Source organism: Rissa tridactyla, chromosome 4 (genome assembly GCF_028500815.1).
Source record: "Rissa tridactyla isolate bRisTri1 chromosome 4, bRisTri1.patW.cur.20221130, whole genome shotgun sequence".
Taxonomy (NCBI): Eukaryota; Metazoa; Chordata; class Aves; order Charadriiformes; family Laridae; genus Rissa; species Rissa tridactyla.
The window spans coordinates 56398487-56424294 of record NC_071469.1 but is presented as its reverse complement, the minus strand read 5'-3'; the positions used below and the strand labels follow the sequence as shown (position 1 = coordinate 56424294).

Sequence of the window (25808 nt, the reverse complement as noted above, 5' to 3'; positions counted from 1 at the left end):
ATGCTTTCCTCAGAGGACAAAATGAACCCTACTTCAAGGCAAGTTGGTGTTTGTTTGCACCAGAACAAATCCAGCTAAATCTGTGCTTGAGTAATTGGTGAGATGCCTTGGTTTTGGAGGTGCTAATTTAGTTCATCACACAAACTTAGATTGTTAGTGGTTATGCTGTTGAGGCAGAAACAGAGAATGTTTTTTCAGCTATTTTTCACAAAACTGACCTGTTACGATGTGTGTATCTCAATAATCACACCATGTTGTTAGAAATACTTTAGAAACTCTAGGTTTTGTTGTTGGTGATTTTTTTTTTTGTTTTTTAAGTAGAAGAAACTAAGGGCTTATGACTACGTTATGTGGTAGAGAACCTAATGGAGAAATATGTGAACTAAGGGAAATGTTTAAAATCAGATTTAGAAATGGAAGCATTCAACCAAAGTAGCATGGTGCTATACCAACATCTAGGAGTTCAAACATGGTGCACAATGAAGCAGGTATTTTCTTTGAGGACCATCCCATGCTGAGCCATAGAACAACTTGATTTGAGCTGTCACTTGCTCAAATATTTATGCAGTAGAGATCCATTGCATGGTATGAATGTACATATTAGGCGTATAATAAGAGTTTACGTTGTCACTTGTTGTCTTGTTACATTATTAAACTCAATGTTACATTATTTAGTTCCGCTGAAATAAATTTTGAGAACTTAAATAAAATGAAAGACTGTTTTAAATTGGTTGTAAAAGTCATTGTTGAGTAACTTGACTTGAATGTTTGCATGGTATCTCTTTATTTTCTCGTTTAAGTTCTAAGAAGAGTGAAAGTTACCTTTTTAGATACTGTTTTGCGAATAGAACATGTGCCGGAAAACTCTAAAAGTGGAACTGCACTTGAAATCAGAATCGAAAGGTAAAGAGATTTTTTTTTTTAAAAATCTGTATTTCCTAAGGCACTTTTTGCCATTTCCTGTACATTCTTAGTATACAGTTAGACACTAGCTCTTGAGCACCTCTTTTATAATGCCAGTGAGCATTTTCTCCACTCAACTTCCACTTAAAATGCTTAAGCTAAAGATATTTAACCATCAAATTAGAAGAGTTCTGCGTTTTCCAAAGATAAGTTAATGACCACTTCCACAATGCATGAATACCGTTTCTCAGATGTTCAACAGTCAAGGGATATTATTGGCAGATTAGGCCGACACTTTAAATATTTCCAGAAAGAAAGATACAGTCCTGAAAAAAAATTAAACTGGAAGATTTTAGGTCCTCTGTGAGCTTTCAGAAGAGGCCACAGGTATTCTTTAATTACTTTGATCTAGAATACTATGTGTATGTGTCCTAAAAGTAATTTTTTTTTTTGACCTATGAGATAGTGTAATCATACTTTCTTGCAAAGTATTAAAATCATTACCAGGTAAAACTGATTATTTCTGAGAAATGCTAATGAAATATGTTTGGTTTTAAACATTTATAAACTTCAGGTTGTTATGTTCAATTTGGGAGAGATGTCAGTAAAACTGTAATTATTTTTGCCAGAACAAACCTCCTTTTCTGTACTTTAAAAACTAGATTGAAACAAATTGTTAAATAGAATGTTGTTTTGATGTTTGATACATTTTATTTATGGAAAGGTAGGTGTATTTTTCCACTGTAAGGACTATTATGTGGAGACTTGTGTCTTTTTAAGAGTTTACTGTTTATGCTGTCTCTCAGTATTATAATGTAAGAAATTTAACTTCACAGAAATTTTGCGAGATTGGAGCCTATTCTCTCAATTTGCAACTTTCATTCTGACACAGAATGTTACTTCCAAGTAGTACTTTTAGACAACAGAGAAGTATTAGATTGCAGATTTTAAAAAAAAAAAAAATCAGATTCTGAAGCAAGAACTGTCTGTGTCCTAATGGAAATGTATGTATAGAAGCGTTGGGCAGACTCCGCTTTGTGGTCAGATGAGACATAAGTATGGGGATAATACCTTGGATATATTCACACTGGAAGAATGTCACAATTGTCCTGTGGTGTCCTGTAGAAAACTTAAGATTTTGACCCATTCCCAGAGAGTGGTGGTTTCTCCTTTCAGGACAGTCAATGGCATTGTAAATAGTATGAAGAGACAGAACGTGTACAAACTGAGAGGCTAAATGGCACAATAAAAGTAGCAATTTGCATGCACCTACCATCTTTATTTCCTTGCTTTTGTCTCCCAGAACTATGTACTGTGATGAAACTGCAGATGAGTGCTCTGGAATAAATGTACATCAGCCCACAGCTTTTGCTCACAAGTTACTGCAGCTCTCAGGTGTCTCCTTCTTCTGGGATGAGTTTCCTGCATCAGCAAAGTCCTCCCCAGTGTGTTCAGCTACACAGCTGGTAAAATTAAATACATTATATAAATCGATGTAGGGTAGGATATATCATTACACTTGTATATTAGATTCATTCTGAAGGATATAGGAGTTGAAATTTTACTTGAATCTGTGTTCGATAAGTTTCACAATCACTCCCTGTTGATCTGAGGAGAGTGAGAAAACAGAGACTTTAGGACCGAGAAAAACTTAGGATGTATTGTACTGGAATCTGTTTGCAACTTTAATGTGTAAAGTCCTCTATAATTCACTATTCTGTGGAAGTATGCTCCACTTCTTTGCAAAGGCTTAATGTTTCACATTTTACATGCCTTATTTCTTTAACAGTTACCAGTGCATGTTTTAATGCCACTGTCAAATTTATATTTGTATGAAATGGTTATTCGTGTGATAAGCTTATATAAAATGCTTGGGTTTGGGGATTTTTTTTTTTGTAAGAAATGGGATACATTCTTATTCCTTTCGCTGTCACATTTTAAGGCAACTGAACCAAAGCTTTCACCTAGCTGGAATCCAAAAATCATTTATGAGCCACATCCGCAATTAACAAGAAACTTGCCAGAAATTACTCCTTCTGACCCTGTACAGATCAGTAAGCTGATTGGTAGAATGGAGTTGAGCCTAACATTAAAGCAAAATGAAGTACTTCCTGGAGCTAAGGTTAGTCATGCTTTCCTGGTCTTTAACTAAATTAATAGTTACATAGGATTTAATTTTTTTCTACTGCATACAAAAAATGGTGAGATTCTCAAGGGGACAGAATCTCGTTAGATTTGTTTTAGATTTTCTGCATTCAAAACTGATATATATGTCTAACAAGATATCTTTATAGTGGCCAGACAACAAGTCAATGGCACACTGAAATCTGTTCAAGGAGAATTCCTGTATGTTAGAGACACTGAATTTTTGTATTGGTGTAACTCCTGAGAAAGCTGTTTGTTTTTATGAAACTCCTGCTGCTATTCATTTATCCTTTTTTCTTGCAGCACTATGACTGACTTTGCCTACGTATGTGTGGAATGTTTAACTGGTTGATTAAAATCACTTTGGTTTTAAAAGGGTATAATTTACTTCAACACTTACAAGTAAACCTTAAATGATTAATTAGGTTGCATCATTGCAGCATTATAAAACTAACATGAACTACTACTTCTGAATTTTTATATTAAAATCTATAGTAAATCAAATAATAATGCCATATTTAAATGCTAGTAGTTAAAATAGTATTTCATTTGACCTTTACATAAAGATACAGGAAGCAAAGCAGTTGAAAATAAACCCCTGTTTTCTTTAAAAAAAAGTGTGAGTATGTAAGTAAAGTCGTGTAAATATATTCCTTGTCTCCCATTTTAAAATTGGCTACTGACCTGTCTTGTATAGTCTGCTATATTTTGCAGAAAGTTTCTATTACAGTAGAAAATTTTCTTATGTCCAGCAATTTCTAGTCAGTCTTCATAACTTTTCTCAGTTATTCAGTTAATAAAAGTCCTTCAAAAGTGAAATAAAATGTTTTGCTTGGTGTGAAACAGAAAAATGCTGGCTATTTTAAAAGTATGAATAGTTAATGCAGTTAACACCTTTAATTTCTGAGGATCAAAAATTTTCTACTTTTATATCATTAGAGGTATTTTAAGGTAGCCAGAAGCAAAAAGTCAAGGGCATAGTTGAGAGTAATTTTTGTTTTATAGGAGAAGTTGAATATAATAGAAGGCAGAGCAGTGGTCTCTGCAAGTTGTGCTTGCCCAGCTCTGCCCAGCATCACCTCTTAGCACAGAGGCTGCCTCTGCAGCATACCCTGCTGCTGACACCTTGCCACCTACACCCAATACAATGAGTAATATCATGAATGGACCAACATCTGTGAGTACAGGATTCTAGAATTGAAAAAGAAATCTATATCCTTTGGATAGATTTAGCTTGAGCTGCTCTCAAAAGATAAGTGACTTGCTGTGTTGTGTATATATATCAAACCAATTGGACTTCTATAAACGTCCCACTCTTTGTGAGGAAAGTATCTGTATTTATTCAGCTGTACACTGAAGAGAAGTCCTGAAGAGAACCTTTACAGTTTTTAACGTCTACTTCAGAACGTGCTGACTGAAGTATTTTATAAGTAGTACATAGTACTAACTTTATGTTGTTGATTACTTCTGGAATTACTAAAGAAGCAAAATAACTAGGAGGTTAATGGTATTCTTGAATTTTTCTGTTAGGCAATTGTGTATTTATATTAAGCTAATAAATTGTCAGTGGCACACCTGCATTTATCCTGCCAAGCTACAGACTGGAAGCAATATGCAATTAAATTTCTAGCTGCTGTTGTGTAGAAGATAAAGATACTGCTGGAATGGCTGTATCTTCTACAGCATCAAAATCTATTGTCAAAATAGTTGATGCAAGACTTTTAAAGAAAAATTTAAAGAAAGTGTTCTTGAAATGGTTTTTTTTCTTTTTTTTTTTTAGTTGGATGTAGATGGACAAATAGACTCCATACATCTATTTCTGTCACCAAGGCAGGTGCACCTTTTATTGGACATGGTAGCAGCTATTGCTGGACCAGGCAAGTGAACATTCTGTAGATGTTAAATATGTATTATGGTTGATGAAAAATGAAATTTGCAAGATAAACAAGTTTCCTCAGTGGGAAAAAAAAATTGTGGTGGTAGATTATTAATTTCTGTCTGATGTTAGCAAAATGTTTTGTAGCTGCTTTGAGTAGGACTATGATCAATTTACTGGCTTCAGTTGCAAATTGTACATGCTGGTAATAAAAATCTAGGTAACAAATAAGGCTGGGCAAGTGACTATATATGAGGACAAGAGATGGGGAAATGGTAGATGGAAAAAAATCAGGAGTCCAGAACAATTGTGGTTCTTGTAGCTTCTGTTTCACGAGAGGGACTTAGCAGTTGGGTTCCTTCTCTGTCCTGTGCTTTAGTGACAGGCACAGAAAACATAGAACAGACATTAATTGAGTTCGTTTGTCCATATTTGCTAAGTAATGAACAGCAGTGTTTAGACTACTGCAGTAGCAGGGTGAGGGTGTTTTTGTTTTTTCCCTCCCACCATCTACCTCATGTAACAACACTTATTATTAGGATAGGTAGTTAATCTTCTTTTTGAAAAGATTTGTCATGTCCCATGCTTGATGTTCCTGTAATGATATTGATATATTTACTGTACTGGACTTCACAGAATGGTAGGGGTTGGAAGGGACCTCTGGAGATCACCTAGCCCAACCTGCCCTGCCAGAGCAGAGTCATCTAGAGCACGTTGCACAGGAACGCATCGAGGCAGGTTTTGAATATTTCCAGAGAAGGAGACTCCACACCCTCTCTGGGCAGCCTGTTCCCATGCTTTGGCACCCTCAAATTAAAGAAGTTTTTCCTCATGTTGAGATGGATTTTCCTGTGTTGCCCCTTGTCCTGTCACAGGGCACCACTGAAGAGAGTCTATCCCCATTCTCCTGACACCCACCCTTTAGATACTTATAAGCATTGATGAGATCCCCTCTCAGTCTTCTCTTCTCCATGCTGAACAGCCCCAGGTCTCTCGGCCTTTCCTTATCGGAGAGGTGCTCCAGTCCCTTGATCATCTTTGTAGCTCTCTGCTGGAGTCTCTCCAGCAGTTCCTTGTCTTTCTTGAACTGGGGAGCCCGGAACTGGACGCAGTACTCCAGATGTGGCCTCACCAGGGCAGAGTATAGTGGGAGGATGACCTCACTTGAACTGCTGGCCACTCTCTTTTTAATGCACTGCAGGATATCATTGGCCTTTGGATATCATTGGATATCAGGATATCATTGGCGCGTTGCTGGCTCGTGGTCAGCTTGTTGTGCACCAGGTCTCCCAGGTCGCTCTCTGCAGAGCTGCGTTCCAGCAGATCGTCCCCTAACCTGTACCAGTGCGTGGGGTTATTCCTCCCAAGGTGCAGGACTCTACGCTTGCCCTTGTTGAACTTCATTAGGTTCCTCTCCGCCCAAGTCTCCAGCCTGTCCAGGGCTCGCTGTATGGCAGCACAGCCTTCTGGTGTGTCAGCCACCCCTCCCAGTTTGGTGTCATCAGCAAATGACTCGTTCATTGTTTGTGGATAACTGGAAAAGCATTACACGTAGTTTCCCGTATGTTTCATCTTCAAACCTGGAATTTTAATATTTCCTTAATAGTGAAACCTTTAAGAGATTGTGTCCTTAGTCCCTAAAGCTGAATGAAAAGAGAAATATATGCTGATATTATATGTGAACACATTTGCATATATGACCCTAAAATATTTTCTTCAGACTTGAAATTAATGAATGCCAGGAGAGAGTAATCTGTTTCGGACAAGTAAAATTTCCAAAACAACAAAAAGCATATATATAGATATCTGATATACAACAGATATGTGTATACATATACACAGATGCATTTATATATATACATATATACACAACAACAACAATTCGTTAATTTTCAGAATAATTTTTGAATTTTCTCTGGGATACTGGTAAGAAAATTACAGTGAGTTTTCTGTCCTTTTTTTGAATTCAGAGAGCCTAAGCAGGCTAGAATTGTCAAATAAAGATAGGAAAAACCGGCCTATGCAACAGGAAGATGAGTATCGGATTCAGATGGAGCTGAAACGTTATTTAAGAAAAGAGTCTTTATCTGCAGGAGCATCATCTGAACAAAGCTTCTATGAGACAGAGAGTGCCAGAACGCCTTCTAGTCGTGGCAAGTATAAAAGATGATACAGCATAGCAAATAATCTGTTGTTAAGATTATATAAACTGACTGTTCATCTTTTGAATTTACTAATTTAAGTATCAAAAGAACTTTGATGTAGAATAATTGTACGCTATTAATTGTACCATTGAATAAAAAATTAACACCTAGTTTAGTTATCAGACTAGACTCGATTCAGTGTTTCATTAAAACTGTTCAGTAATCTGTATGTTACTGTGCAACAGAGTAAATACACATACAGCGTAACATCTTTACAAATGTGTGGTTAAGGAAATTAAATATAGAATAAAAGTTGCATTGCCCTGGTATTTATGTTTTGATTTGAATATTTTTTTGCTGATTATTTTAATGTGAAAGTATGAACTTTGATTTGTCAAAGACAGAAATTACATCAACTTGAATACGAAAATGGAACACTTAGCTGCTTTAGTATTTATTAGGTTTTTTGCTTTTTTTAAAATAGTCTCTGTCCACAGATAGTACTAGCCTCAGTGTCAAGAGAACTTGGAACTTCTGTAAATAATACATGTAGCTGGTTATTCTGTCTAGCAGTTAGATTTCTGAATTTAAGAATACATTTCTGTTAAAAGTAAAGTGTTTTTTTTTCATTAGAAAATAACACTTTACTATCTATGGTTCGTATTAGAAGAAGAAGTTTTCTTCTCAATGGCCGAAATGGACATGTCTCACAGCCTTTCCTCCCTTCCACCTCTTGGAGACCCTCCAACTATGGATCTAGACTTGTCTTTAACCAGTACATACACAACTACACCAGCAGGATCTCCACTGAGCACTACAGTGGTATAGTATTACTTACATTTAAAATCTTTTTGAAACTAACACTTTTATCTGAAACTGTTGCATAAATATTCTTGGCGACATCAAGAACTGTTGCAAAATTCTAGGACAATTGAAAGTGTTTCAAGCTGATACAATTTCCATAGCAGAAATGGAATACTATTGGAAAGTTTCTCATCTGTTTGGCTACCAAGACAGGAAATGGAATGTATTTGTTTTGAAACACCTTGAAGTTTATATAGGGCACTTCATGATTTATTTTCTTTCTAATAACTGCATGTTTGCCATCTGGGTTTTCTTTTAATATGGACTACACACACAATAACAATAAAAAGTACAAAATTTTATTACATTATTCCTCAAACAACATAAAAATTATGCTGTTGATATCACCATCTTTCCCAAACCTGTTATGCGCCTAACGTTTCACTTAATGAAAGCCGTGGAGAACAATTGTGCTTTTTACAGAGACAGAGGAGAATATATGCTCATGGAGGGAGCAACTTGAGCTTTAAAAATATGTGGGTGTAGATGATCATAGAATTAGAAAGCATAGCCCAAAGTAAAGCTTACCTACATTGTTTAGTTGAGCACTAATATGCCATGAAATGGCATGCTATTGATTGTTTGTGCATGTATTTTCTTTTTGTTTCTTTACCTTATTATTTATGCTTGATCTAATGTCTAACATCTATTTGTCCAATTTAAGATCATACATATTTTTGTTTTAGCTTCAACCAACTTGGGGTGATTTTCTTGATCGTAACAAACAAGAACTACAACCTCCAAGAGGTTCTTCACTTACAGCCAACATGGTTCACCAGACTTCCTTAAGAAGGACATGTAAGTAAAAACATTGTTTTGCATTCTGCTCACTAGATAATTCTGGAAATTAAATGTTATGCAGCAACTTCGTAAAAAGAAATGAAAATCAAACGTAAGATGACTTTATAAATGTGTTATTGCTGAAAAATTACGTGAACTTAATTTTGTATTTCAGCTATTCCATCCAGATCTGTTTCTGTGGATGAATCCAGACCTGAGCTTCTTTTTAGACTGGCAGTTGGAACTTTCTCAGTGTCTGTACTTCATATTGACCCTTTACCCCCACCTGAAAGTTCACTGAACCTTAACCCATTGACACCAATGGCTCGGGATTTCTTTACCCGAATAGAAAAGATTGAGCCAGTTAAGTTTTCAACAGAAGATTTTCTGTCCTTCCGAGAAGTATTTGCAGAAGCTTGTTCTCATGATCACCTTAGGTATAACTTTGCTTATTAATAAATATAATTAACAAAAATATCTTTTAAGTAAATTTCAATAAAGTAAGTTTATTTCCATAGGAACTGTGTCACTTAATATTTGAATTGCATTAGACCTCTTTGTTAATTTCAAAATAGCATTGAATTTTGACATCTGTTTTCAAAGACTGTTTTTTTTTTTTTAATAAGAAAAAGTGCATAAACATTAAATTCAGCCTATCTTTTTCAACAATAGATGAACTAACCTTGGTACAGTTTCTACCACAGAAATCTAGAGAGTCAAGAATCATTAAGTAAATTATTTTGTTAAAAATAGCTGTATTTTACAGGACCATTGTTATTCCAACAAAGGGATTTCTGTTTGAAGGAGCTTGGGGTTCTTCTTAGTCCAAAATATTATATCAGTAGGGATAAAAAGTAGGTTTGAGCAAAGTTGTAAAGTTACTCTTTTTTTCCCCAGAAGTTTTTACTGTCCCAGTACAGTGTATGAAGTAAAATATTTAAGGGTGTACATAGCTTTTCTTACTTTATGCATGTAATTTAGAATTCCTGAGGCATTTCACTTTTTCATTGTCTATACAAGGATATTAGATTCCCCAGCTTTATGTGAATTGCACTTTAGGTTAGATGTCTAAAGTGTTCTTTACAAATTTCTTTACACTGACCATTGCTGATTGTGTAACATAAGTGATCTCCGTTGTTTTTCTTGCTAAAGCTATTATCTGTTATAATTAGAAACTTTTCTTATTTTTGAAGAAATTGTGGTGGTTTTACTGACTTTTAAAAGGATTGTAGTGATCCTTTTTTACATATTTAAATCTTGACTTTTCATAATTTTTATTGTTTTATGCTACTTTTCATAATTCATAAATTTCATAATTCAGATTTATAGGTACCGGCATCAAGGTGTCTTATGAACAAAGACAAAGGACTGCCTCTCGAAGTTTTAGTACTGATTTATCCATTGGGGATTTGGAGTTTCTGGAATGCCTTTTTTCTACTGACTCTCATTCCATTCAGCCTCACTATACAGAGGTATGTAAAAAATACACGGAGTTCAATAGAAAAGAAATATTAATTGTGTAACTGAGAGTGCTAGATTTTAAAATAGTTGTAACTTCAAAATATTTTTAATTTTTTTTTTAATATTTTATGGGTTTAAGATGCAGCTTATATTTTAATTGCAAGCTCAAATAGTGAACCAGCCTGCGGCCGTACCTGACAGGAATAGTGTTAAGTAGCCAGGCTTTGCTAGCTTACTTCTCTTTTAAATACTAACTGCTTAACGCAGTTTGGGAGTTAGAGTAAATGTGTTCCAAAAACTGACCAATAGACTTGAACAATGCGAAGCTTTCTTTGGGTGATGATTATTCTTCCAGCTCTTTTAATGGTCAGAGACATCCAGTAAAGTGGCTGAATAAGTGGATTGAGTAAGCACTTGGTCTGGGGCTCTGTTCAATGACTTGAATGTAGGGTTACCTACTGTCTGTTCTAGGTAAAATGTCATAAATATCTTTTCCTGGGGCAAGTCTTTCCTCCTTATCTATTAAGTATTTTTAACTCTCTTTTATTCTAAAGCTGCTGACATTTCGTTCTGAAGAAGGAAATGATTCTCGTGCTATGCCATGCCTTCAGCTTCATTATAAGCATTCAGATAATAGAGGACCTCAGGTAAGGTGGAAGATTAAAAACACCAAGTTGCTGTATAATAGCCTTTGTCTAATTTTGTTCGTTTTAACAGAAGGGTATCTTTCTTGTAAAACAGAAGGTCCTTAAATCTCAGTTATTATAACTTGTTCCACTATATTTTTAAGGATTTTAGTGCTTTTTCTCTTTCTTTTCAGGGTAGTCAAGGGAGACTGAGTTCTGTTCCACAGAAAGCAGAGTTACAAATAAAGTTAAGTCCAGTGTTTTGTGAGCTGGATATTAGTATTGTAGACCGATTAAATTCCTTACTTCAGCCACAGAAACTGACTACAGTGGAGATGATGGCATCTCACATGTATGCTTCTTATAACAAGCACATAAATCTGGTAAGTTAAAAATGAAATTAATAAACTTGCTGATTTTTTTGCAGGAGGAAGGCAGGATGGCTCTAAGCCTGAGATTGCTAATTCTGATTGATTCGTGCTACCAAAAGTACTTGTTGTACTTTGGTTTTTTGTTTTGTTTGTTTTGTTTGTTTGTTTTTTAACTTCTGATACAGAACAATAGCCATCTAAAATAAGTATTTTAGATTCAGTGATTGCATGCTTGATAACAGACCTAAGACAACGATAGCTGCTTCACAAACTGTGTAAGTTCTCAGCTTTTTGAAGCAAGCAGAGCTGGGCAAAAAAGAGGAATCTTGGCTGATTTCTAATCCCTAATCTGTCCCATCATGCTCTCCAGCCGCTGATATAAACAGTTGCTGATAATTCCACTTCTTTATTGAAATCTGTAGGTGTCACAGTCAGCTCAGTTGCCTCTGCTGTGCCTTGCCTGCTTTTTGGAGTAGGTAGTAGAAAGGATGGGGAACATGCCTTGTGTTCTAGTGATCACAGACCAACAGAAGAAGTTGGAGCTTGTTTGTTGTGGTTCAGGTTGTCAGTAGGATTTAAGTCTTAGTATATTTACCACGATAACATTAAACTTGAAGGCTTTTCTTAAAATACATGAGGAAGGGTTAATGCAATTAACTGATTTTCTACACAGTGACAACTATCTTTATGTAATTTTGTTGCTACGTTGATTGATCACAGAAAAATTAGTATTCAAGACTTATTTAAGAGAATCCTTTCTTAAAAAATTTGCAAGACATCAGTAATTTGTATCAATATGTTTATGTCCTGACAGTTTAATTCTTTTCAATGATGGTCAGCAATAAGCTATTCTCAGGCAGGTTTTGAATGACACGTCAGTGATATCAGCTGGAAGCCATGACCTACTGAAAGGGGCAAATATGCATGACAGTAGTTCCTGGCTTCTCAACAACAGCATTTTTTTTTTTTTTTTTTTTAAAGAACATATCTGTGGCACATGATATTTCCTAAATGCATTTGAGTATTGTTTGGTACTCGCACTCTAATTTAAGAGGAAAAAAAATACAAAGATAGCAATTTTTGAAGGATTGCTAATCTCTGCAAATACTGGACTTCTAACTAAGTAGAATCTTAACAGCACCAATAATGGAAGAATATCCTAAGAGTAATAAAAGTGGTCCTACTATGTGTGTTTTGTGTGATATATGAAAAAATGATCTCTTTCATTTATAGGTATTACATCATCAAAAGCTTCTCCATAGTAATTTTTAGTGCTATTTTTTCTAATTTAGGGGTTTTTTCTTTACTTTTTTTTTTTTTTTAGCATAAAGCATTTACTGAAGTTTTTCTGGATGATTCACATACTCCTGCAAACTGTAGAGTTTCAGTTCAAGTCAATGCTCCAGCATTAAATCTCTCCGTTCGCTTCCCAATACCTGACTTACGGTCAGATCAGGAAAGAGGACCATGGTTTAAGAAATCGCTTCAGAAGGAGATTCTTCATCTTGAATTTACAGATACGGAATTTAAAACTGAGTTTATAGGAGGATCAACTCCAGAACAAGTTAAATTAGAACTTACCTTTAAAGAGCTAACTGGTAAGAATGTTAACATTATATTAAAATAATATTTTTTTATTTTCCCAGGTATTACATAGTTGAGACAAAGGAGTGACTTTCCTCCTGAACTTTGGAGCAGATATCTCTGCTGTGGTTTGGTGTTCTGTACTAAATATCAGCATAGGTCAAAATAATACTACTGGGAGGAGAGACTAATGTATGTAGGTGTAGTGCTTGCATTCGTGTTTTTGAGATCGGAGCTAGTATTTCTTACTTTCTGTTATATTGTTGTGTCAGTTTGTTTCAATTTAGGGTAGCTCTGGGATCTCTATCACAATGTTAGGGTAAGTTTTGTAGATTTGCAGACGGGTACTACAGCTATGCAAATTATGAATCTCAGGTCTAGTTTAGAAATGAAGTGAATGATATCCTAAATAGCTGTCATTGAAAGATATTAGAGATATAAAGGTTTTAAAGTTTTCTCAAAGTAATAAATCTGTGAGACTGGTTTATGTTTGCAGCCTTCTCTGCTGACTTGTCATTCCACGTATTTCTTGAGGCTGTGACATAATGTAGTGATGCTATAAATGTAAACGCAGATATCTATGCATTAGAAGCGTCTGGTTTTCAAACTGCTGCTAGCTAGAAGATAATGTGAAATAATTTTTTGTTTCTAAAAATTGTTATTTAATTTTTGGAGGAAAAGAGACAAAATTTGCTTGAGTACTTAGTAATAGCATTGAACAGTTAGCCTGTTGGACTCTAGCCTGAGGAGTGGGAAACCTGAAGTTAGCAGTTGTTATTCCTGTGTTAATTTTTTAAGAATCTCTTTCTATTCAGGTTCGTTTGAAGAAGATAATGCAGAAGCACCAATAAAATTTTTTCAAGTGTCTGGTGGCATAGATGGAGATATAACATCGTCATCAGACAATTTTGACTGGCCTCGGTAAAATAATGCTTTATTTTTTAATGCGGGTTGTTTGGATTTTTATGAAGCACTGTTACTTTTCTAATTTTAATGCAGACTGCCTGTGTGGTAAATGCTTTAAGATAATTTGCAAAGAAAGAACATGTAGCTATTGAAAAAAAACCCCAAGAATTTATAACAAAAAAAGCCAACCCAAACTTCTCCATTTATAATCAATTGTTTTAATATATATTAGTTTTTTGCGTAGACTTGAGTAAATTTAGTGAAAGTGTGGTGACTTAGAGACTTAAAATTTTCTCCCACTTTTGTTTTTTTGTCCCTTTACCTGTTCTCCTACTTTTGCATTCAAGACTGAATACCAAACAACAAAAAAACCTCTGTTGAATTGTGCCTTAAAATACTAATTTAAGCTATTATAGAGCCGTAACAACAATAATGATAATTATATTGTGACTGAATTATTGCAGCTTATCACAAGTAAGGCAATACAATACTTTAGAGTTACTGAACAGAAGGACCTCACAACTGTAGCATGTAATAAGATTGTTTAAAGATGCAATCTTAGATATACTGCAGGATTTACTACATACGATATTTGCCACAAAATTCCGTGGCTCTCTGACAGCATGTTTGTATGGACATTTTTTCAGCATTGTTTTCTTTTATAATGGTACAAATACATTTTTCTGTAAGTGTGTACATGTAATACACTATGTCATGCAGCAGAGCTTTTGTTAATAGCTGTTGATATTCTAATGATACAGGCATTAGTTTGGGAGAGCACTGGGTTTTTCTTAGGTTACCTAATGGTCACCTGATGGAGTTGAGAAAAGCAGACACTACCTTTTTGCCTGATGATTCTTTTCTGTCTCCCTTTGTGCCTGTAAGTTTGGTGTTTTTCTTAATAGTATCACTTTGTCTAATAAAATACATTATTTTCTAATAAAAAAATCCCTGGTCTTTGAGCTATTTAGTCTATGTGCATTTAATGGGTAGCAGGTAGAGCTAGGGGACATGTGACTGTGCATCAGTATAAAAATTCCCAGCATCTCTAATGGCTTATTCTGTGTAACTTCTCCAATGTCAGGATTGTATTGAAAATAAACCCTTTGGCTGTGCACTCTATTCTGGAAAGGATAGCAGCTGAGGAGGAAGAAGGTGATAATAACTTTCAAGAGGAAGAAGAAGGAGGGTCTCATTCTTTGAAGGATGTCTGTGATATTAGAAGACCAGAGCCTTCTCCTTTTTCTTCTCGTAGGGTTATGTTTGAAAACGAAGAGGTACTACAGAATTTTGTTATTGCTTTGTGCTTACGGTAGACAAAATTAATATATTCTCACTACTTTGTATGCATCTTCTGGCTTCCAGTTTTTCTGGGTTTTTTTTGTTGTTTTTGGTTTTTTTTAATAGTTTTTTTGTGGTTTTTTTTTCCTCTCTTCTTTCAGATGGTGATGCCAGGAGATGTGGTTGAAATGACTGAGTTTCAGGATAAAACAATTAGCAATTCTCATTATGTACTGGAACTCATGTTACCAAACATTCACTTAACATTACCAAACAAAAGCTTTTATGAAAAACTTTACAATAGGCAAGTATGATAATTGTTTTGCTTGGTTATCATGACCTGTACTTTTAGTTCTGTTATTCATTGTTGATAAAAGCAATTGAATGAGCAGCTATATCAGGAATTCATTTGTATAGTTTTCTAAACACATAAAATTCTATATAAATATTCTTCCAAGTTAACATAAGAAACACCACTGTCATATACATGATTGATGCTATAGCAGCCAGCTGCTAAAAAGTGTTTGGCAGATTTTTTGATCAAAGGATGAAGTTAAATAGTCTTTTGCTTTCAGTGAATATTTCATTCAGATCTCTGCAATGTTTCACTTTGCTTTAATCTTTCTGAATTCTCCTCTATAAATAGATCATTGTACTTCAAAAAATGTTGCATTCAGTTTTATTCTTTCCTTTTTATTCAGTGATTCTCCATCTAAAAGTTAAGAGTCCACAAGGCAGGCAGGGGAAAAAACCCTAACAACCCAGTTCTGTCAGCCTCACAAGGGCTTACAAAAATGTAGAGAAAGTGAACCCAACTTGCAGATAGGTGTTCAGTATGTATTAGTTTTCTGTCTGAAAAACAAAGGAATACAACTAGATCAAATCAACTAAAAAACTGGTATTATGCTATGCATAAAGAGAGATGCTGATCGATTTTTAGCCTCTCTTTGGCATTGCTTTGCTTCCAAAGCATTTTTTTCACTTCCAAAGTGGCAAAGCTGAATCCTTCATTGAATATTCTGTTGGTGTACTTCTGTACTGAATGTCACATATATCTTTACCTCAACAGACACAAACTCACTTGAAATCAAAAGAACTAATGTTTCCTGCAACTTTGTTTGAAAATTGATGTGGTCAAAATAGGATTTTGTTACACCCCCTCCAACCTAGTGATCTAGTATACACCTATGAATAGAGGCTTTTGGGTCGCTGTCAAATGTTAGACTTGTGATATGTGCATACCATAATTACAGAAAAAAATTACTTTCGTTATTTATTGCTTTTGCTCATGAATGCATTATTCTTTCTTGTGCTTTTGAACTTTTTTCTCTTCCTTGTTTATGAAATCTGCAATTTGTTATATGAAGTCTACAAAGGAAATATTGCTTGACTGGCCTTACAGGAATATAGTCATATGTTCTGTATAATGATAATGTATTTCTTCCTAGGATCAGCAATGATTTATTGTTGTGGGAACCCACTGCTCCATCTCCTGTAGAAACATTTGAAAACCTTTCTTACGGTGTTGGACTATCTGTGGCCAGCCAGCTCATCAACACTTTCAGTAAAGACAGCTTTAGTCAATTTAAATCTGCAGTTAATTATGGTAATACACTGAATAAATCATATAGAACTATAGTGATTCGAAAGCATAATTGGCTGAAGTGATTAAACTGATAGTGGAAAGAATTTGCAAACTTACAAGAAAGGATTTACTTAAACCAAAAAGAAAATGTAGATTACTGTTTAAGTAAAACAAGTGTGAAATTGAATCGCATTACTGATGGAAAATACAGGGAATTATTGGCATAATATGCGTACTAGCTAGAGAGTTAGTTGTTTTTCATTTTATCTATTAGATGATGAGAGTGGATCTGAGGAAGAAACACTGCAGTATTATTCCACTGTTGATCCGAACTATCGTTCACGCAGAAGGAAAAAGCTTGACTCTCAGAATAAGAACTCGCAAAGCTTTCTGTCTGTTCTGCTAAATGTGACACATGGATTAGTGTCAATATTCACAGATGTAAAGGTGAGACGCAGGGGCTGGAAAGAGTTGTTCTGTTGTTTTGACTGTGGGATTCTCTTCATGCCATATGTTCTGGTTTTGGAAGGAACAAGCGTTTAGAACAGTAATTCTGTAATCTTCATACAATTGTACTATAACTAGACAATAATGGAATACAATATTGTAGCAATTCCGTTTGCTTTACATGAGAATAACTAAATACAAGCAGGAAAATATGTATTGGTAGCAAGCGTTATGTTAGTTTACACTAACTGCAGCAAACTCAGCAAGCAGTGATTTAATCATTTCTGTTCTTCCTTCAGCAGGATGATGGTAATACAGTGGAAGGAAAATACGGTGAATTCTGGTTGGAGTTCAACAGCGGTTCACTTTTCAGCGTGACTAAATATGAAGGCTTTGAGGACAGACACTATGTTTGTCTCCATTCTAGCAGCCTCAATTTATATCATCAAGGTAGGGGTGGGATTGGGGTGGCTCTGGGACTAAATTTGAAATGAGATAAGCTTGAAGTTTTTCAGGAGAAACGCTGTCTCTTTTTCTTTTTTTTTTTTTACTCTTTTTTTTTCTAATAGTGTATCGTTTGTCGCAATAGATTCAGTTCATGACTAAAGCTCTACAGTAATACAACTTCATGATAACTGTATTTACTTAGTTACAGTTTAGCTCAAACTTTCCTTGGCACCTGCAGGTCTCTAAAGATATTGTGGTCCTCTGACAAATTAGCTGTACAGTCTGTTCTTTATTATGAAAGTACACACTCCCTACACACTATTGGTTATTTAATTAAAAAAAGGTACAGGTTACCAGTGGCTGCTGTATCTTTCCTGGGTAGCTGATCATAGTCAGCAGGTGAAGAATTTTAAGTTGACTCTGTAGTTTGTATGGCTGGTAACGCTGATGTAGTTAAACCTTTTAAGGTTTTTCCCCTCAAATGCCTCTGAATCAGTCGTAGTCAAGTTAATGGATTTTCAGTGTAAGGCTTAATTGTTGTGCGTTTAGAGGTTAACCTGGCACCATCTCATAAAATGAAAAGGGGAGACATATTCCTGTCTTTCTATGTAACCCATAGGAGATTTCTGTCCTTTTTTTCAACTTTGCCAGTTGTTGAGCAAATGAAAAAACAAACCCTATAGTGACACTGAAGATTTCAGCTAGAACCATGGTTTTAAATACTGGATCACCTGTAACCTCCCCTTCACAATTTTTGGTTGTTGGTGTGCATGACTAACTTCAGTAATTAAAATAATTTTAAAGACATTAAGTGTAAAAAGGATTTTCTTAACTCTTCAGCAGTAACAGCTTTGAAGCATGAGGTAACTCATTCTAAAATCTTTTTGCAGGCTTGGTAGATGGGGTCGTCCCTTCCTCTGAAGTGCGACTGCCCAGCACAATACGTCCCCATTGGTTGGAACCTACTATTTGTTTTTCTGAAGAAGATGGTCTTAGTAGGACAACTTCAGATGGTGTAGGAGTGGATTCTCCAAGCATGCTGACCGTCGCAGTCAAAATCCAATCAGATAAAATAGAGAGCAATACAAAGGTTTGTGTTTTTCAATTTGTGCTTTTAGAAATTGAGTTATCTCAGTTTATATGGAAGCATCTAGATGTGGAGTTGCAAGGGGTATAGATAAAGAAACCATATAATTCTGAGCCATTCATCCTCAAACTATAATTTTCTGTTAGAATCTTTTGGGTGGATTGTAAAACTTAAGTATCGGCGTAATTTAGTAATTCTTCCAATGCTTCACTTCGCTGATCACACTGTATTTTTTTTTTTTACTGATTGTCTTTCTTGGTCAGTTGATCTTGTTCTTGGTTTTCTTTGGTTGAGTTTTAATCTGGTGCCAAACTGGTGAAGAACAAATACAAAGAGTTAAAAGCTTTCTGCTCAGCTCACTAGCAGTGTCATCTAGTGGGCAGCCTTTGCTTACCTATTTGGAGTGGCACTGGTAAATAAGTGGTAGTTTGGCTTTGATGGCAGCATTCATTAGCATGGCTAAAAGATGACCTCTTATCTGGCATAGTGGTGACAAACAGGTTCATAGAGTTATCTAGAGAGGAAGGAATCTGCAGACCAGCACAGTGTCATGGGGGCTTCAATGGACTCAGATTTGAACGGCCTAAGGAAGAACTACATTGGGCTGGTAGCCCTGGTAATTGCTGGTGAATCCCAGAATGAATGACCAGGTAGCCTTCCTTTCTACCACCACTGCAAAATTGTCATTTCTAAACTATCCTGTTGCAAAAAGTATTAGGCTATTAGCCAGGGTTTCTGTATTAGGAAGCAAGGGGTTTTTTTTAATGTTTTATCTTGGCCCAGTCCTTTCTTTGTTTCTAGACACTTGGAGATTCTGGAAGGGGAAGCATGACTGTGTTTCATAATCTAGATGTCCAATAGTTACATGTATTTCATGTAAACTAACTTGTGCAACTTTCTTGTGCAGGAATTTCTAGTTGCTGTTGGACTAAGAGGAGCCACCCTTCAGCACAGGGTACTGCCTTCGGGTTTAAGCTGGCATGAACAGGTCAGGTTGCTACAGTTTTCTCGACTACATCTTCAATTTCAGTCTCATTGCTTAAGTATCAAACTAAACCTTGATGGAAAAATCTTTGTGTTAGGCTATGTATTATTATCTTACTCTGCTCTTGACAGTGTTATTCTTTACTTTCTTTCTTGTCTCTCTGTGAGACCACTGACAGACTGTAGTCTTGTTCCTAAATTCTTATTTGTGTATTCATTTGCTACAGTTCCTCTCATCATCCTACATCTCTGCCCACAGCATGTCAGGGAGGTTCTGTGAGTTTTTGGGGTCTTTTGTTCTGTTGTTTGTTTGGTTGTTTTTTTTTTTTTAAAGTTCAGAGGGAGAATCTCAGTAGTCCAGTGCTACTCAAGTACTTGGGTAATCCGTGATGTAAAAAACCACCCTCAAAACAAACGTGCTGCTGGCAGCACTGTAAGCATTTCTGTGTTTTCCCCCTCTGCTCACTTCATTCCTCAAGTCCTGGTTTGTCCCTTACCCCCAGGTGTTTCCTGTTGTACATCATTTGAATAGCAGTAAGGGAGAAGAAGACTTTGGGGAAGTAGTAAGCAGCAGTTTACATAAATGCTTGTAACGCAAACTTCTGCATTAGAAGGGTTGTACTGGTACATGTGGATGCAGAGGTATAGCAGAGCAGGCAGGGTTGGAGACCCATGATCTGGAAGCTGCGTGTAAACATGCATGAGCTGGGACACGCCATTAGCACAGTAGCATGTAATTATACCACACTGGATTGCAGATAGTAAACCCTGACATTCAAGCTTATCCTGCAATATGTATGATACGCTTATTTTTACATGTGTTTTTATTGTATAACTGCATGGAGCTGAACTTAGTGCTTTAGACTCTTCGGCTGTGTCATTGCTTTCTTCTCAGCATGGTATTCCTATGTGCACATGTAACCTGCTTTACACTGTGTGTGCTTATTTGCTCTGTGGATTTTTGCTCAATTAACGTTTCCTGTAACGCACTTGGGATCTTTTTCGGAGAGGGCGGAGGAAATAAAGAATTGGCCAATGAGGTAGGTAGAGGAAATGATTAAAAGGCTAGCAGTGTTGGTATGCCCCAGGCTTGGAGTAATTTAAGAAGAACTTATACAGTGTAGCAGATTTGAGAGAGAAGGATAGGAGTTTATTTTATGCAGTAATACATAAAAAAGCAGTATATACAATGAATGTGCACATATTTCTGATTCTGAGCATATTTCCTGCCCCTCCCAAAGAAAAAGATAACTTGAAGATAACTAACAATGTACAGTATTCCAAGAAAAGCTGGCTTTTCAGATAAAGAGAAAAAAGAAAATACTAACACTATAATAACAACTGCAAAGACAGATGAATAAGACTGTATTTGGGAAATGCTTTAAAAATGGATTGTGAGGTATTGTACAAGTAGCCACTTGTGCGTCTGTGGATTGGTCTTTTCCACACCTCTGACGTTGAAGTTTTGGATGTTGGATTTTTTTCCCTGTTTACATTCCATGCTTTTATGTATTCAGATATGGGGTAATCACCTTTAAATACCTGAGATGGTTCTCTTCCTTTTTCTTCCACTAATCAGACATTTTATTGTCCTACCTGTTACAGATTTCTCTTTTCTAATGCATAATTGATTATTAACAGATATTGAAGTATTATAATCATGTGTTTGTGATTTTTAGATTTTATATTTTTTGAATATTTCTGATGAGCCTGTTCTGGGATATAATCCTCCAGCTACAATTACAACTTTTCATGTACATCTGTGGAGTTGTGCTCTTGATTACAGGTAAATAAAATGCAAGTCTACATCACTTGATGGCACTGCAGCTATATATTTATTCTTTAGGAACGCTCGAGTTGCATATTGTAAAGAATATTTATTTAGGCTTTTTTGGAAAAAGTACTTAACAGAAATCCCTTAAACTGTAAGCAATTTAAAGTAGGATAAGCCCTTGTCTAGGCCTGGGAAGATCTAGTTAGATAACCTAAAAGGCTTTGATGGCACTTCTAAAACAGGTACAGAGTATTAATTTAATTTTTCTTCCTATTTTTTCTTAGGCCCTTGTTTTTGCCAGTCAGATCTCTACTTACTGTTGAAACTTTCAGCATTTCCAGCAGTGTTGCAGTAGATAAATCCTCTTCTACTCTCAGGTATAATTTAAGCGATTGTGAAACATGGAAAGCTCCTGTAAAACTTGTAATGCCTGTCTACATTTTTGACCTAGGAAGCATTTGTGTTGTGTAAATGTGCATGCTGGTTTGCATCTGTTGAAATACACTTTGCTCATGTGTAAACCTTCCATTTTATTAGGTTTAATAATATTTTTTTTTTTAGTTGGATTGCTTTCTTTAACTAGCAACTCTGCAATTTTTAATACAGTTGAAAGATGTTCTGAAATGAAGTTCTTTCTATGTCGTTAATTAGTAGCACCTACAAGTTTCTTAGATTTGTTATTTGGAGACAGTGTATTAATGAAGGAAATATTTAGTTATTACTGAACATCTCTATTACTTTTAAATCATTTTTCTTGCAACTTTAGGTGAATATTCATTCTGTTATGCCTGTTCTATGTGAAACGTGCTGAGTTGCTTGTTTCCATTGATAAAACCATATAAATGACCTTTGAAACAATGTGTCTCTTAGTTTCATAAAAAGAAAAAAAAAAGGCAAAAAAGAAAGTGTTAATTCTATATGCCAAAAGCATTACTTTTTATTCTAGGAAGGATCAAATATATAAGTTAAAATGCAAATAAAATGATGATAATAAGTGATGGCAAGAATATTTTGCAGTGGTTGATTACCAATGGATTTGGAAATTATGAAAGGTTAAAGTGAAGAGTTTGGATTTAAGATATGCTAGATACGTTTGTGGTTTTAACTATGTTTTTTCTATACTGATCGCTTTCAACAGCATTTCTTTAGCATGTTTATTTAATTTTATTTTTTTTTAATCTCTTAGGATCATTTTAGATGAAGCTGCTTTGCATCTGTCTGACAAGTGCAACACTGTTATGGTGAACCTCCACAGAGGTAAGGATGTTTTAGATGTGACTAATGAAATGCAGAGCCTAAAGAAACAAAATTACAGGCATATTCAGCATATATAAAGGTTACTGAAGAAGAGGTCTGAGGAGATAATGAGCAGCAAATTGAATATGAATCAATAATGCAGTGTTGATAAAAATCTGAGTGCTCTAGGGTGGATTTGTGGATGCAGAGGTATGTCAGAGAACAGCAACTTGCGAGTCCTTAATTTTCTTGTTACAGCTCCATAATGGGTATTTGAAAAAAGCATATTTTTAAAAACCTGGAGTTGGCATAGAAAGAAGTCTTCATGAAAAGATATTTATTTTGACACATATATTCTAAATAGCTGAACTTGAAAGGTGTTATATGGCACAGAGCTCTAGGTTCTAAAAAGAATGATACCAACTGGCTTGCTCTCGTTCATATAATAACAGCCTTTAAGGACTGAGGATCTTGAATCAATATTTAACAAATGAACTGGAGAAATAATGAAACCCCGTGCCCATAAATCTGTGTATTTAGCTTAGGTAACACTTAGAATCATAGAATCATTCAGGTTGGAAAAGATCATTGGGGTCATCGAGTCCAACCATCAACTCCACTCTACAAAGTTCTCCCTTACACCATATCCCTTAACACCACATCTAAATGACTCTTAAACACATCCAGGGCTGGTGACTCCACCACCTCCCTGGGCAGCCTATTCCAGTGTCTGACCACTCTTTCTGTGAAGATTTTTTTTTCCTAATGTCCAGTATAAACCTACCCTGCTGCAGCTTGAACCCATTCCCTCTTGTTCTATCGCTAATTACCTGTGAGAAGAGACCAGCACCAAGCTCTCTACAATGTCCTTTCAAGTAGTTGTAGAGAGTGATGAGGTCTCCCCTCAGCCTCCTCTTCCTCAAACTAAACAGTCCCAGCTCCTTCAGTCGCTCCTCATAAGATTTATTCTGCAGGCCCTTCACCAGCTTCGTTGCCCTCCTCTGCACTCGCTCCAGCACCTCGATATCTCTCTCGTATTGAGGTGCCCAGAACTGGACACAATACTCAAGGTGTGGCCTCACCAGTGCTGAGTACAGGGGGACAATCACCACCCTACCTCTGCTGGTCACACTATTTCTAATACAAGCCAGGATGCCATTGGCCCTCTTGGCCACCTGGGCACACTGCTGGCTCATGTTCAGCCGCTTGTCAATTAGAACCCCCAGGTCCTTTTCTGCCAGGCAGCTCTCCAGCCACACTTTCCCAAGCCTGTAGCAATGCATGGGGTTGTTGTGGCCCAAGTGCAGGACCCGGCACTTGGCCTTGTTGAAGCTCATACCATTAGCATTGGCCCATTGGTCCAATCTATCCAAGTCTCTCTGTAGAGCCTCCCTATCCTCATGTAGGATAGCTTCGTGTCATCTGCAAACTTGCTGATGATACACTCTATGTCCTTATCAAGGTCATCAATAAAGATGTTAAACAGAAATGGTCCCAGCACCGAGCCCTGAGGAACACCACTTGTGACTGGCCGCCAGCTGGATTTAACTCCATTGACCACCACTCTTTGGGACCGTCCATCCAGCCAGTGCTTGATCCAGCAGATCGTATACTCATCCAGGCCATGAGCCGCCAGTTTTTTCATGAGAATTCTGTGGGGGACGGTGTCAAATGCTTTTCAAAAGTCTAGGTAGACAATGTCCACAGCCTTTCCCTTATCCAATAATCGGGTCATCTTGTCATAGAAGGAAATCAGGTTCGTCAGGCAGGACCTGCCTTTCATAAACCCATGCTGACTAGGCCTGATCCCCTGCTTGTCCATTATATGACTTGTAATGGTACTCAAGATGATCTGCTCCATGACCTTCCCTGCTACTGAGGTCAGACTGACAGGCCTATAGTTTCCCGGATCCTCCTTTCTGCCTTTCTTGTAGATGGGCGCTACATTTGTTACCCTCCAGTCCATTGGGACCTCCCCAGTTAGCCATGACTTCAGGTAGATAATGGAAGGTGGCTTGGCGAGCACGTCTGCCAACTCTTTCAGCACTCTTGGATGTAACCCATCCAGTCCCATAGACTTGTGCGCATCCAAGCAGTGTAGCAGGTCACTAATCACTTCCTCTTTAATTGTGACGACCTCATCCAGCTTCCCCTCCCTGTCTCCTAGCTCACGAGGCTGGGTGCCCAGGGAACAGCTAGTTCCACTGCTAAAGACTGAGGCAAAGTAGGCATTGAGCACCTCAGCCTTTTCCTCATCCTTTGTGACTATGTTTCCCTCTGCATCCAGTAAGGGAGGGAGATTTTCCCTAGTCCTCCTTTTGTTGTTAATGAATTTATAGAAACATTTTTTGTTATCCTTAACAGCTGTAGCTAGGTTGAGCTCTAGCTGCGCTTTGGCTTTCCTCATTTTCTCCCTGCATAGCTTTGCTATATCCTTATAGTCTTCATGAGAGACCTGCCCCTCTTCCAGAGGTCATGGACTCTCCTTTTGTTCTTCAGGTCCAGCCAAAGGTCCCTATTTAGCCAGGCCGGTCTCCTTCCCAGCCTACTTGTTTTTCAGCACACAGGGACAGCCTCCTCTTGTGCCTTTAAGACTTCTCTCTTGAAGTATGTCCAGCCTTCCTGGGCTTTTATATCCTTCAGGGCAGCCTCCCAAGGGATTTTGTCCAGCAGTCTTCTGAACAGGTCAAAATTTGCCCTCCGGAAGTCTAAGGTGGCAGTTTTACTAACCCCTCTCCTTGTTTCCCCAGGAATCAGAAATTTGATCATCTCATGATCACTGCGCCCTAGATGGCCACCAGCCTTTACTTACCCCACAAGTTCTTCCCTGTTCACAAGAAACAGGTCCAGGAGGGCACCTTCCCTCGTCGGCTCACTTACCAGCTGTGTGAGGAAGTTATCCTCCACACATTCCAGGAACCTCCTGGATTGTTCCCTCTCTGCTGTGTTGTATTCCCAGCAGATATCCGGGAGGTTAAAGTCCCCCACAAGAACAATGGCAAGTGACCGTGAGATTTCCCCCAGCTGCTTATAGAAGGCTTCGTCCGCCTCACTGCTTTGGTTGGGAGGTCTATAGCAGACTCCCACAGCGATATCAGCTTTATCGGCCCTTAACCTAATCCAAACACTCTCCACCCCATCATCAGTATACTTGATTTCTGAGCTCTCATAGCATTCTCTAACATACAGGGCAACTCCACCGCCTCTCCTTTCCTGTCTGTCCCTCCTGAAGAGCTTGTAGCCATCAGTTGTGGCACTCCAGTTGTGTGAGGCATCCCACCGTGTTTCTGTGATAGCCACTATGTCA

At 36.9% G+C, this 25808-nt stretch overlaps 1 protein-coding gene across 7 annotated transcripts in view; it reads left to right on the top strand.

The window, feature by feature from the left end:
• Window positions 1-25808, top strand: part of ATG2B (autophagy related 2B) — a 52755-nt gene that overhangs the window by 6654 nt on the left and 20293 nt on the right. For 4 of the 7 annotated variants that reach the window (XM_054200813.1, XM_054200817.1, XM_054200815.1 and 1 more), the window contains exons 4-26: window positions 801-903; window positions 2207-2369; window positions 2846-3025; window positions 4829-4925; window positions 6895-7077; window positions 7736-7890; window positions 8619-8730; window positions 8888-9149; window positions 10034-10184; window positions 10728-10820; window positions 10994-11182; window positions 12495-12768; window positions 13570-13675; window positions 14745-14937; window positions 15103-15245; window positions 16390-16547; window positions 16801-16973; window positions 17273-17423; window positions 18311-18510; window positions 19415-19495; window positions 21171-21277; window positions 21550-21642; window positions 22452-22522. In XM_054200813.1, coding sequence (XP_054056788.1) covers window positions 801-903; window positions 2207-2369; window positions 2846-3025; window positions 4829-4925; window positions 6895-7077; window positions 7736-7890; window positions 8619-8730; window positions 8888-9149; window positions 10034-10184; window positions 10728-10820; window positions 10994-11182; window positions 12495-12768; window positions 13570-13675; window positions 14745-14937; window positions 15103-15245; window positions 16390-16547; window positions 16801-16973; window positions 17273-17423; window positions 18311-18510; window positions 19415-19495; window positions 21171-21277; window positions 21550-21642; window positions 22452-22522 — 3438 coding nt within the window. Of the gene's footprint in view, window positions 1-800; window positions 904-2206; window positions 2370-2845; window positions 3026-4078; window positions 4226-4828; window positions 4926-6894; window positions 7078-7735; window positions 7891-8618; window positions 8731-8887; window positions 9150-10033; window positions 10185-10727; window positions 10821-10993; window positions 11183-12494; window positions 12769-13569; window positions 13676-14744; window positions 14938-15102; window positions 15246-16389; window positions 16548-16800; window positions 16974-17272; window positions 17424-18310; window positions 18511-19414; window positions 19496-21170; window positions 21278-21549; window positions 21643-22451; window positions 22523-25808 lie in introns of those variants that run through there. The other 3 variants (XM_054200814.1, XM_054200812.1, XM_054200818.1) reach the window with 3 other exon arrangements.